Raw genomic sequence first — 14,234 nt, 5'->3', positions numbered from 1 at the left:
AATATGCCACGTTTGGATGTCATAACGCAATGGCGTAAAAGACTCGTTGAGTATGATCTTTTAAAACGACCTGTTCAATAGAACCGACTCGAAGAAATGAGACGGACTTCAGATCACACTCCCAGATCCCAATGTAAACGTTACCACCCTAAAATTCAACCCTGTATTATTATTGGTCAGCTTCTTTTGTTGACACGCCTTAACAACCAATATTCAATTTTCATTGGACGTCAAACACATAGCCCCAGTACAACAACGCCCACATGCTCGTACTGTATCCAATCAGAGATGCGCTAAGAGAAAATCCCACAGACGTCAAGCGCATGGGCCGATCCTTCTATGATCACATGGATTTGTATTCTCGAAGCATTTACGAAAATCATTTGCGTAATATCAACTCCCAGCAGTAACTTTGCGTCTTTTACGTACAATTGTCGTAGGTAAGAATTATCTCGAGTTTCTCAAAGCGGCTGTGTTGGGCTCAGTCTTGCCACGACTAAGTAATGAATTGTCAAGAGAATGTCTACCATGGAGGGAGTTCTCTATAAATGGACCAACTATATTAGTGGTATGTATGCTGCGACAGTTAAAAGTTATGTGTTATATAAATAAGGGAAGTCTGTAAGCAATTAGCCTCTTTGCTAGCTTTAGTAGTGTATAAATGAAGTTAAGCCATCATCCTCTTTAACTCTCTGTGTCGATACTTTATCCAATGCAGTGACCAACTCAACCACATACATTTCATCTGCTAAAAAAAAAAAAACATTCGCAGAAAAGTTCCTAAGATTATGTATTGGATTGTGTTTTATTCACTTTTGACAACGGGTTGTTAAAAGCCTCTTGACTGGAAAAACAAGTCAAGCCATATTATGTTCATGTATCTTAAACGTCATCAGATACATTGTTACAGTACATGTGTCAGCTACAGCTTAAAATGTCATTATGGCTCTTTTGTGTCTTTTGAAGGTTGGCAGCCCCGTTGGTTTGTTCTTGAAGGAGGCACTCTTTCCTACTATGATTCTCAAGAAGATGCATGGAAAGGATGCAAGGGCAGCATCAAAATATCTGTGTGTGAAATACAGGGTAAGGGAAATGTATGCCTAACCTGAGCAGGAAACCTAATAATGGTTACATCACAAGCATATATTCTTCATATGCTTCAGGATGTCATAATACGCTTACCCAATCTTCGGGAACTTTTATGTCCTAGGGGTTGATTTTCATTACTGTCTTGAAAACTTTATATATATATATATATATCATGCCATCAGAACTTATTTTTTCTACTTTTCAAATGATGATTTTATGATTTTACTCTTTTCTAAGACCCAGACTATCAAACCCAGCTATAAAAAAAATCATTGTAAAAGTATGAATTATTACATGGTTATAACTGTAAAGTAAACAACATATTTCGATATTTATTGTGTGAAAATGATGTATTATTATTGCCACTGCTACATCAAACAAATGTCCCTTAATACATGATAAAACAGTAAAGAGCTTGAGATAAAATATGAGACATGATCAGAATAAAAAAAAGTGAGATTCTTTTTATTGTACCTCATTTCTAACCTGTAATTTCAGCAAAAAGGGTGAAAATATTATTTAATTGTATTTAGGATACATGAAATGCTAGATATGAAGTTAGCCATTTAAAAGACAAATGTGTCCAAATAAAATGTGAAAAAATGTCCAAAAAAATCCACTGCCATCATTTCGACCCTAAAATGCTATTAAACATAATACTTAATTTGAGATGTGGTGTAAATGACACTGTGGTTGAAATCATTATTGCTTTTCTTAATAAAATAAGGGGGAAAAGTTTGTGATTAATGTGTGTTCACTGTTATTATTTTTTGACAGTCCACAGGCCCCAAAATGTCCGTAGTTGAAGAAACACCTAAGCTCTGTATTACTATTGTGAATGATCTTACAGAAGGTATACTTTGCTAATCCATCTTCTTTGTCCTCCCTCTGCCCATTGTAGTTCACCCATCGGATTTCACAAGGGTTGATCTGATCATTCCAGGAGAACAGTACTTTTATCTCAGGGCAATTAATGCAGCAGAGAGGCAGAAATGGCTTGTGGCGTTAGGGACTGCAAAAGCCTGTCTTACAGACAACCGAACCAAGAGAGAGAAGGGTGAGTGTTGTATTTCTGCTGAAGTAAACAAGATATTCTCTGTAGATCATCTGGCTTCTCTTTTCGTGTTAATATGACAGTGAAATATGATAAAGTAATTTATAGGGTATTGTGAACAATATACGGTAGTGGTTTTTAGTCCGTGTCTATGGACTTTTTAGCTCCTCCTACAATATGACAAAATTAACTTTTCAGCAGTTATACACATTGAATATTTATAGTCTTACACTTCCAGGAAAAAAAAAAATACCAAAAATATTTTGTGTCCTGGCACCAACTTCCTGTTTCGATAGACAATGTGTCTATACAGGAAGCAAAACCCATTTCTTGGGATTCAAATTAAATTACATAACTCATTCAGTTCATGATGTTTCCTCAATTTGCAATTCTTCAAAGAACTGGAAGAAAGTGAGTTTCAACACTAGTCTCTTCTATTTTCTTAGAGCTCCAGGAAAGCTCAGAGGCTCTGAAAACAAAAATGTCTGAGCTAAGGCTTTACTGTGACCTTCTCCTTCAGCAAGTGAATAAAATACAAGAAAGTCCTCTAGCGGAGATGACAGCTGATTCTGAGGAGGTAAGGGAGTGTTGTGTTGATTTTCAGTGTCGACCTCGACTACCTTCCGCTTTACTATGCATATTTCAAGGACATCATTGAGGAAACATGTATACTATTAAACAATTTACAAGCTCGTCAAACATCAATAATGCAGGGTTATAAGTTTATCTCTTCATACCTTATCATTCTAAGGGTGTGTTCACACTTGTAGTTTGGTTCTCTTTGTGCTTTTGGTCTGGACCAAAAAAGAAAATTATTCATTTATTCCTGGTTCGCTTAGCGGTCACACAGTCATTTTTAACACTGAACCTAAAGACACAAAAAAATATATATACATCATAGCTTTTATGATGTATATTTTGTGACGGAACTTAATCATTGTGTGCTGGGTTAAATGCACTCGCTGTATGTGTGTACATATGATGTGGTATATAATGGAGCTGAGAACTCGTGAAGAGCTTATAAAATGTGTAAAGGACTCAAAACAGCGGCAGGAATCCCTCTGTCACACACACAAACGAAATTCTGCTGCGAGGAGATGCAGTTCTGATGCCTGTATCGAACTGTGATGAGTAATATCAAGACTATGATGAGAAAAAACAGGTGTGCTTGATGATTCTGTCCTTTTTGGGTCGCATGTCCTGTTTTTGGTTCGTTTGCATGTCTTTTGTCCGTGTTGCATTCATATTTCATTCGAGCCGCACCAGAGTTTGTTTGGAAGTGGACAGAGACCCATCTTTTTAGCGTTCTCGGTCCACTTGTTTGGGTGCGAACCTGGGTTCAGCCTTCACACTTATTCAAATGAACCGCACTAACAGAGTAATCGCACCAGGGTTCGTTTTAATCAAACCAAACCTGCCAAGTGTGAACGCACCCTAAATGTGTGTGCTGTACTGTTCAGACTGGTCAAGTGGCTCTGGAAATTCAGTTTTGGTATGTGTTGGTTTCAGGTAGGGGATGAGACAGGAAATCTAGTGAAGTCCACATGCACCACCTTCTTAAAGACCCTGGAGGAGTGTATGCAGATTGCTAGCCGAACCTTCAATCCAGACCTTCTGAGTCAGACCCCTCCAGGCTCTCCTCCTGTGGCTACCATCAAACCTCAGAAGGTATATTAAAAACACCGTGATCACCAACTGGAAAAAATACAAACGTTTGTGCTGTTGTAATTCTAATTCAGTTTGTTAAAATATTTCTAATTTCCGTAGATCAAAACTACTGATCCAAAAAATCAGCACCAAGGAGAAACGTAAGTTCAGTAATGTTGATGGACTCTTGTGGGTCAGGTGTGGATTTGTTTGTCTCTAAAATGTTGAAAATGTGTGTTTTGTAGACAAAGGGACTTATTAAACACCTCAGGAACATCAGCACATGAGAGTGGACCAGAAAATGAACCACCTCCATCTCCTCAAGAAAGCATACCTACAGGTTTGCCAAGCATTTAGCCAGTCGGATTCAGAACTGGTGCTACATTTTGACTTACCTCAACTCTCATTTCCTATCTTGTCTGTCTTGTTTGTTGTAGCAAGTGGTTTAATGGAGGACCAAGAGGAGCCCATGGAGCCTCATAATGGCTCTTCATCAAGCACACATGACCCTGAAGAACCTGTAGGAGAGAAGAAGGACAAACCACCAGAAGAAGCAGACCGTGCTCAAGAAAAACAACAGGAAGTCTCCCATAGCCCCACACAGAACAAGGAAGAAATCCAGGCTGACTTGGAAGTGAACAAGCCTCAGTCTGAGAACACACAGGAAGAGGAAGATAAGGTGGACACATTCTTCAGTACCATGAGCCACAGGTATGAGGCGCCTCCGTTGCTGTGATCCTCTGAAGAAACAAGATGAATGTACTGCACACATTTAAACAATTCAGAATCCAGTTTTCCTTTGTTAATGTAAAGTTATATAGCTAACACTACTCTTAGAATTTTGTTTTACAGAAATGTGCTATATGCAGAGTCAGCATTTCAGTGCAAATCTAGATTGAGGGACTACAAATCTCCATATAGTAACATTGTGTTTTAAGGAACCAGGTGCAATGCGATAAAGTGACGTCTGTTTCATGTTAAAGGAATGTCCAGGTTAAGTGCAGGTTAAGAATCTGTTTTGTGAATGCTGTGAAATAACACAGAAAACAAGTTGGACACATCCGACAGTTCATAAAAACAAACAAAAAATGCATTGACTGAAATGCACTAATAATTGAAGTCTATGAGATCATTTGTAGAGTCTAGCCTGATTAGATTATGGTTTTAAAAAGGCACTTCCCACAAATAGGGCACATTAGGTCTCCCATATTTTTTTTACAGCAATAGAGGTACAAATCTCATTTTTTTGTTAGCTAAACAGTAGGTGCGTTCACACCATGTCAGAACAACAAAACGAATTTTGACGTCTGTAACGTAATGCGGAAACACTCAAAATGGCAGTATTAAATATAGTGAAGTTGTATTATTTCTGTTCAATAATTTTGTTTATTGTTAATGTCTTAATGCAAGAGTTCTATGAAAATAAAACGCATACAATTTAATAAGCTAGCACATGTTTGATGTATAACTTTATCTGAAAAAAAATTACAGTATTAAATCTCAAAGTAAAGCAGCTAGCAGACTATTTTGTTTATTTATGAAGTTTAAAATAGGTATTTTAAAATAAGTCAATTAAGAAATTTTGGTAACAGGTATATTATTTAGAATCACTTCCGGAATTTAACAGACAAGCACCTTCCTTGCTGGAAAAGAAAACGTTTTAAGACTGTAATTTGTACCCTGTTTGTGGAAAGTTCCAAAACAATGAACTAAATGTCTCACAATTTCATATATAATGGTTTCAATATGTAAAGATTTGAAAGACAAATGGTCCATGATTAAATGTTTATCATGGTATGTTTTCTTTTGATCACTCAAAACGAGACCCGGCCTGTGATGAGGGTTTGTAGATTCTTTTGCTATACATAATTCTTTCATCTTCTTTATGTAATGATGAGGTCATCATATAACTACAGCACTAATCTGTTCCAACAACCTTCATTGGGCTGAAACTAAATTGAATTGAACCAGTAATGTTATCAAAACACTGGGTTGGTATTTAGATATAAAACCTTTTCAGTATTATACCACTGTGTGAAGATTGTATCATTTTTCATTTACTAAACATGTATTTAATGTGTGGCGTTCTCAATTAAGGAATGCATGCTCCAAACCGGTTTTCTTCTGCTTTGGCTATGCCTGCTTTTGTATTTGGTGTTTTATTTGATCAAATAAATGTGCTCTCTGTTGATGTGTGTACTAATTCACATGTATTGTCCTTGTGTGAATGTCTGTGGTTTTTTTCTTGTAGATTTAGTGATATAATACTGGAGGACAACAGTGGTATTCCCACACAGGCCTTTTTGGATTCTTGCTATGCTATAGTACCAGTTTTAGGTAGGACACTCTATCTTTCACTCTCCCTTTTCCATCCTTTCTTTGCTTTGTCTTTTTCCTTCTGTCAGTTCTGTCGGCTATCTCAGTCTTTGCTCTCATTAGTGTTGTGCTTATTAAAGGTTGCAAAAGGCTTGTGGGAACATTGATTTCTGACACTCTGTGCATGTGTCGGCTCGCCACGTGCTCTTGATTTTAGTTAATTTTTTTTCTTATATTATTCTGCATCTCATATTAGTCTGCTCATTCTCTCTCAGGCATAGTCATGCATGCTCTGATATGTCTTTATACTGGGACAGTTCGGTGAGTATCTGCAGGGCCCCAGAACAACAAGAAAATAAAGTCCAACTGTAGCAGCAATCACTTATGAAAGCTTTTGTACAACACTTTCCTCTTAAGAACATACAGTGGTAATTCATTTTTTTTTTTTTTGAAGGGGCACCAGTTAGTCTATTGCCGTTTTTAACTTTTAACTTTTTTTCTATAGTTTGAATGGGCATGATGCTTCTGAAAGCGGTTAGGTTAGGATTGGTGGTTTCTCTGTGGGTGGTGGTGGCAGCTTTAACTTCAGGAATGAGTCCGTGTGCAGATAGAACATGAACTGGCATGAATTTTTTATTTCCCACAAACATTTATATACAGTATCTCACAAAAGTGAGTACACCCCTCAAATTTCAGCAAACATTATAGTATATCTTCTCAAGGGACAATACCATAGAAATGAAACCTGGATATATTTTAGAGTAGTCAATGTGCTGCTTGTATAGCAGTATATATTTACTGTCCTCTGAAAATAACTCAACATACAGCCATTATTGTCAAAATACCTGGCAACAAAAGTGAGTACACCCTAAGTGAACATGTCAAAACTGTGTCCAAAGTGTCAATATTTTATGTGATCACCATTGTTATCTAGCACTGCCTTAATCCTCCTGGACATGGAGTTCACCAGAGCTGCACAGGTTGTTGCTGGGACCCTCTTCCACTCCTCCATAATGACATCACGGAGCTGCTGGCTGTTAGACACATGGCACTTCTCCACCTTCCGCTTGAGGACGCCCCACAGGTGCTCAATAGGGTTTAGGTCTGGAGACATACTTGGCCACTCCATCACCTTCACCTTCAGCTTCCTCAGCATGGCAGTTGTCATCTTGGCGGTGTGTTTGGGATCGTTATCATGCCGTTCGGCCCAGTTTCTGAAGGGAGGGCATCATGTTCTGCTTCAGAATGTTGCAGTACATGTTGGAATCCATGTTTCCCTCAATAAAGCTCAGCTCCCCAGTACCAGCAGCACTCATGCAGTCCCAGACCATGATGCTACCACCACCATCCTCGACTGTAGGCAAGACACAATTTTCTTGGTACTCCTTATCAGGGCGTCGCCACACATGCTGGAAACCATCTGAGCCAAACAAGTTTATCTTAGTCTCATCAGACCACAGGACATGGTTCCAGTAATTCATGCTCTTGAACAGGTTGCTTTCAGCAAACTGTTTACAGGCTTTCTTGTGAGCCAGCTTCAGAAGAGGCTTCCTTCTGGGACGATGGCCATACAAACTGACTTGTTGCAGTGTGTGGCGTATGGTCTGAGCACTGACAAGCTGACCTTCCGCTTCTGCAACCTCTAAAGCAATGCTGGCAGCACTCATGCGTCTGTTTTTTGAAGCCAGCTTCTGCACCTGACGCACAGCACGAGGACTCATCTTCTTTGATTGACCCTTGCGAGGCCTGTTCCGAGTGGAACTCGTCTTGGAAAACCTCTGTATGACCCTGGCCTGTACTGTAACTCAGTTTCAGGGTGTTACCAATCTTCTTATAGCCTAGGTCAACTTTGTGGAGAGCAACAATTCTAATTCTCAAATCCTTAAACACAGGTTTGACATGTTCACTTAGGGTGTACTCACTTTTGTTGCCAGCTATTTTGACAATAATGTCTGTATGTTGAGTTATTTTCAGAGGACAGTAAATATATACTACTTTACAAGCAGCACATTGACTACTCTAAAATATAAGTTTCATTTTCATAGTATTGTCCCTTGAGAAGATATATTAAAATGTTGGCTGAAATGTGAGGGGTGTACTCACTTTCGTGAGATACTGTATCTTCACAAAAAAAAAAAAAGGGCATTTATTTGAAATTGATTTTTCAAATAAATTGAAACTCAACTTTTAATCAATGAATCTATCCTTGCTGAATAAATGTATTAATTTCTTCTTCTTTTTTAAAATCTTACTGACCCCAAACTTTTGAGTGTATGTTTAGGCAGATAATAAGTTAAACCAAGAAAGTACTTACAAAGGTTTTCTCCCCTCAGACAAGCTTGGACCAACTGTCTTTGCCCCAGTTAAACTAGATTTTGTGGGAAACATTAAGGTAAGTGTAAAATGTAAACAACGAAACTCAATGCATCCTTTTTTTTATATAAAAGCAAGAAATGTAAATAATAGGTGGCATATTTTGAATTACATGAGCAGTGGGTTTATGGATTATGGATTCACTGTAATATATATTTATTAGTGCTGTCAAATCTCATCCAAAATAAAAGTTTGTGTTTACATAATATACATGTGTGTGTATATGCATTTATATATTTAAGAAAAATGTGTAAATATAATATAAATTATGTATGAATTTATACATGCAAATATTTCTTAAATATATACATGCATATGTGTGTATTAATATATACAAAATAATTATACACAGTATACACACATATATTATGTAAACACAAACTTTTATTTTGGATGCGATTAATCGCTGCCCAGCATATATATATATGTGTGTATGTGTGTGTATATGTATATATCAATGCACCCATTTTTTTATTAAAATACCTGGAAAAACTAAATTCCTTGAGCCTGTGAATTTAAAACTTGGAGTTGGAGTATTGTTTTTTTCCTTCAGCATTCAAAATTAGATTTCATATTTCTGAAATAAATTTTGAATTGTGCCAATATAATAAAATCAAACTGAATGTTTTTTTTTTTTTTTTAGCAAATTGTCTTAAACAAGTTTTAGTTAATAGGTTTGACCACTCAAAGTGATGTCCTTGATGACTTTGAGATGGGTTTGTAGTGGGTTTCCTTACATATTATGAATTGGGTCTTCAAAGGTTGGATTAGAGATTATAGGGTTGGTTTGTGTGGGGTGCTATCTAAAATTTCACCTAGGGTACCAAAAGAGCCAGAGCCTGGGTCAACAATGTCCACATTTGTGACCCTGGATCACAAAACCAGTCACAAGTTGCGCAGGTATATTTGTGGCAATTGCCAACAATACATTGTATGGGTCAAAAAATGTTTGCACCCTCAGATTCCAGATGTTCAAATAGTTGTATCTCGGCCAAATATTGTCCTATCCTAACAAACCATACATCAATGGAAAGCTTATTTATTCAGCTTATTAATCTCAATTGTAAAAAATTGTTGACCCATGTGACTGGTTTTGTTGTTCAGGGTCACATTTAGTGTCTCCATAACCACTAGAGGGCATCATAACTTGATCTGAGTTGATCCTCCTTATTTGCTCTATCAGAAGATCCAGCAGAAGGTGGTGTCCGATCCTGAGAGTTTCCCCACCCTACAGAGCATCGTGCTGCACGAGGTGGAGACGGAGGTGTCACGGGTGCGGAACTCGGCCACAGAAGCGCTGCTATGGCTTAAACGTGGACTCAAGTTCCTCAAAGAATTCCTTTCTGAAATCAATACAGGGATGAAGGACGTCCAGGGAGCTCTTAGTAAGTCGCATGATCAAGTGTAAAACTGTGATTCATGGTTCAAAATGTCCAAACATGTGTCCTTCAACTACGTTGATATCAGTGCTTTGTAATGTCTCCTGTTGAAAAGTTTTTGTTTTTTTTCAGATAAAGCATATGGAAAAACATTACGGCAATATCACGGATGGGTTATTCGAGGAGTCTTTGCAGTAAGTATTGTGCTAAGAGCTGCTTCTCCATTTTAAATGAATAGTTTTGTATGAAAATGTAGTTGCCTAGTGTCGAACAATAACCAGGGGCTGTCAAGCTTTAAAAATTAAAAGTTGTTTAAAGTATGTCCAAACAAATACAAATATTAGTAATCAATTTATGTACGGACGGAGCCCTGCACGACATGGGTGTGAGGGGTTGTGTGGGTGGGTTGATCGTGGCAAGATTTCATGGTCACAAATTAAGAATTTGTTCCCTCATTAAGAAGATATGGAAGAATCCGTTCCCACAACATATATATACACAAACTTGATAGATGTGATTAATCAGGATTAATTGATTTGACAGCACAAATATGGCTGTATATACACACTATATATCACCATGAAAACAAAATTGTCCATTTTTATTTTTTATTTAATATAGCAGTATTTATTATACATTTATCTGTTCACATCGTTATTTTTTATTTTTTTATTCAAGTGCCCTCGTACTCTTTGATCAAAATAACTTCCCCTGTAACTCACATGAAATCACAGCAATAGCAAACCACAACCATCCAATCAATTCCCGATGGACAAAATCAAGTCCCGTCCTACATTTTTTCTTGTTCGAGGAGCCGTTTAACTCGGATATACGTCACAATAGAGAATAAAAGAATATCACAACTTCCATATCATGCGGACTTTAAAATTGTCCTTTTGTGTTCCATTGATAAAATAACAATATTCCGTTTTGAAAAATCATGACAACATGCATTCAAATCCCCTTAGGCCTTACTGACTCGGTTTTTGTGTTTGTGTATGTTAGCTTGCTCTACGGGCCGCCCCGTCCTATGAGGGCTTCATGGCTGCTCTGGTTTCTCATGAAGGCGATGAGCTGAAGGAGGGTTTCAAGACCGGCATGCACCGAGACCTGGACTTCTACCTTCCAGCTATGGGGAAGCAGCTGTCCATCCTGGATTCTCTCTATGAGGAGTACGGCTTGGAATCAGACGAGATCGTGTGACTAACACAAACGCACCCGCACAGCGAACACAGATTGCTTCTGAAGGAGCTGATCGGTTTCAGTGGTGGAGTTGCATTTCTTTCACCCACTGTGATAACCGAACCCTGAGTTGGTGTTGAAGAAGACGGGGAGGTTTCTGTGAGGGCAGGGCTTGCAAAGACTGACCAGTAAGAGTGTGTTGGTTAATGTGGTATCTGCAAACTCCAGTAACAGTCATCCCTGCAAAATTGAAACAGCCGCATCAAAGGGGGGGGCAGGGTGTGATTCCAAGTGTTTTCAGGGAACAGCTGTATTTTTAGCAACCTTCAGTGGAGTGATCAAGTGTTTTGTTGACATTGGTTGTATGTTTTTACATACACATTTGGGCATCAGAGTGCAAACTGCAGATATGGGGAAGGTAATATACCATATTGTTTACCTGGAAGTGAAGATATTAGTCGCAGTATCCTTATTCACAGTAAAAGTGCAAAAATGCACGTGTGCTTTTCTCCTCAATATTGCATTACTTTTGTTCAGATACTCACATCTCATTCATTTTAGACTAGCACACTTAGGAGTTTTTCATGGGATTCAGAACATGCATCATGAAACCATTAAGTATACAGATATTTTTTGCAGTGACATAGTCTTTAAACACATTCACAATTGCTCCAATTCAGGACTTGTAGGATCTACTTGGTTTTAGGGACCAAAGGAGTTTCTTTTTCTTGGTTTAGTGGAGAAATTCCCAAAAAAATTTAGCTGTGATGATCTTGGATCTTCATTTACAAAAGGAAAGATTTGTGATATTTCCTCAGTGACTTTATTTATCGACTTATTTATATGAATATCAGTTCTAACTGTTGATTTTATTGTAAGAATCACACTTTGCTCGCTCTCAAATCATATGAATGATACTAATTTGTGCATGTTGCATTGCATGGGTTTTGATTTTATATTTCAGAATTATATTACTAAATGATTAGCACATAATGAGGATGAATGTTCTAGGTTTATATTTTATTCTAATTGCATTCCACAGAGTTTAAACTAAAATCCCACAAATCATTGTCTTTGTAAATATGCCTTCCTAACATTAACTTTTATTGCATTCCTTTTCAATTCCAGTTTTGGTTGAACTGTCACAATTTATCCGATGTGTCCTTCACCAGAATCATTTATGGGATAGTTCACCCAAAAATGAAAATTAGGTCATGTTGTTTCAAACATGTATGAACACAAAAGATATTTTGAAGAATTCTGGTAACCAAAAAGTTGTACTGAGAATATAAAAATGAGATTAGTCTTTCTTTTTTTTTTTTTTTATGTATTATTATTTTTATTTTTTAGGGCGAGTAAATGATGACGGAATTTTCAATTTTGCCCGAACTAACCCTTTAAATCTTTATTAAATCAATACGAATTCAGTTGAAAAGCAGAGCTTTGACATAACACCATTAAGGAAAATGTTTGCTTTTACTTCTCCCAGGAATAGCACACAGTATTCATGTTGTCATTCACTAGTATTAAAATATGTCTATATGCCTTTTTATATGTATTTACTAATTGTAATTTTAAATGATCATTTATACGGAATTGGCTGCAGTGTTTTTAATCTTTTAATTCAAAAATATGCAAAATTCTTAGCAACATTGAAATATTTACAAAATAGATCTAAGTCATGAGATGACCGTTTTAGACACGAGGCGACAGTTTTAGACACAAGTAATGTTACATCGTCGTTATGACACTCAATCCTTCAATATCTGGATGTGGTTGCCAGGATACTCTCACCACAACAAGGATGATCACTAGACTAATTAATAAGGGCCAAGAATAGAAGGATGTTTTTTACGTGCACTTGTGCATGTGTGATAGAGGGAGAAAGTTTATAAATAAATAAATATATATATATATATACACATAACAAAAAAAAAATCAAAATAGCAAATAACCTGAAGCAGTGGTTTTACTAGTAATCTGTTGCGACTATATGTACTATAAACGAATAGAGTATTTATTATATAAGCATCATTACAGTTCTGAGAGGAGCTATGTTGCGTTACATACATTGGAAACTCTTAACCTATGCAACATTGCTCAATCTATTTCCAGGGTTCTGGTGGGATAACAGCTTTGGTAGACGGAATGAGCGATTGGCACTTGGATGCCAAATTGCAACACCCCCATCACTCTTAACAACATCTGGCCCTCAGATAGCGTTTTCCAGTGACCTGAATTCAAGCTTCCTGGAAGGAGAGGTCTAATGTTAACCACTTCAACTCTGCAGCATATTTTGAATTTTTTAGAGAATTAGGAATATATGACTTTAAAAGAGCGTCCTGCCCACATACATTGGAGTAAATGGATAAAAATGGTCTCATTTTACAGAAAACACTCTAAATTTTAACACAGTGGTGAAATATTGCATATATTTTATTGTATTTATTCACAATGTTTTGATAAATACATAAAAAATCTAATTTTTTAATACTTTTTTTTAAATACTTTTAAAAAGAAAATCTGTAACTTTGGACCTGTTTTGTCTATGTCTCTTCGGAAAGTTTCTTTCGATTCCACTAGGTGGCAGTAAACAGGGGCAAAAAGAATTTTTTTGATAACTCATTGTAATGAGAAGTTATTGAGATTTATCTGAAAGGAGTCACAAGTGTACTTTTACAGTATCCATTTTTGATTACTAAAAGAATTGGGCATACTTGACTTTAAAATGGTGTCCTACACGCATACATTGGCGTAAATGGATGAAAATGGTCTCATTTGATAAAAATCACTCTAAATTTTAACACGGTGGTAGAATATTGCATATATTTTATTGTATTTATTCACAATTTTATGATAAATAGGGACAAAAAGTCAGATTTAGATTTTTTAATTTAGATTTTTAAATTTAGTTTTTAGTTGAGAGTCTGTAATTTAGGATCTGTTTGGTTTATTTACCTTCAGAAAGTTTCTTTAGATTCCACTAGGTGGCTATAAACAGGGACAAAAAGAATTTTTTTGATAACTCATTGTACTGAAAAGTTATTGAGATTTATCTGAAAGGAGTCACTGGCGTCTCCAAATGTACATTTGAAGTATCCATTTTTTACCGCTAAAAGAATTGGGCGTACCTGACTTTAAAATGGTGTCCTACACGCATACATTGGAGTAAATGGATGAAAATGGTCTCATTT

At 36.7% G+C, this 14,234-nt stretch overlaps 1 protein-coding gene across 1 annotated transcript; it reads left to right on the top strand.

Moving 5' to 3' along the window:
- The first annotated feature begins 414 nt into the window (after positions 1-414).
- Positions 415-11,604, top strand: plekha8 (pleckstrin homology domain containing, family A (phosphoinositide binding specific) member 8). Its single transcript, XM_056234429.1, has 13 exons — positions 415-568; positions 967-1,083; positions 1,991-2,146; positions 2,590-2,720; positions 3,653-3,811; positions 3,911-3,951; positions 4,036-4,130; positions 4,228-4,501; positions 6,042-6,127; positions 8,440-8,498; positions 9,663-9,864; positions 9,991-10,052; positions 10,864-11,604. Exons 1-13 carry the CDS (start codon positions 520-522, stop codon positions 11,059-11,061), a joined length of 1,629 nt encoding a protein of 542 aa, XP_056090404.1. The 5' UTR covers positions 415-519; the 3' UTR covers positions 11,062-11,604.
- The last annotated feature ends 2,630 nt before the right edge of the window (positions 11,605-14,234 follow it).

This window comes from Rhinichthys klamathensis, unplaced genomic scaffold, assembly GCF_029890125.1.
Source record: "Rhinichthys klamathensis goyatoka isolate OS25496 unplaced genomic scaffold, OSU_Roscu_1.1 h1tg000395l_1, whole genome shotgun sequence".
Taxonomy (NCBI): Eukaryota; Metazoa; Chordata; class Actinopteri; order Cypriniformes; family Leuciscidae; genus Rhinichthys; species Rhinichthys klamathensis.
The sequence above is the reverse complement of the archived record's forward strand: the minus strand, read 5'-3'. Positions and strand labels throughout refer to the sequence as shown.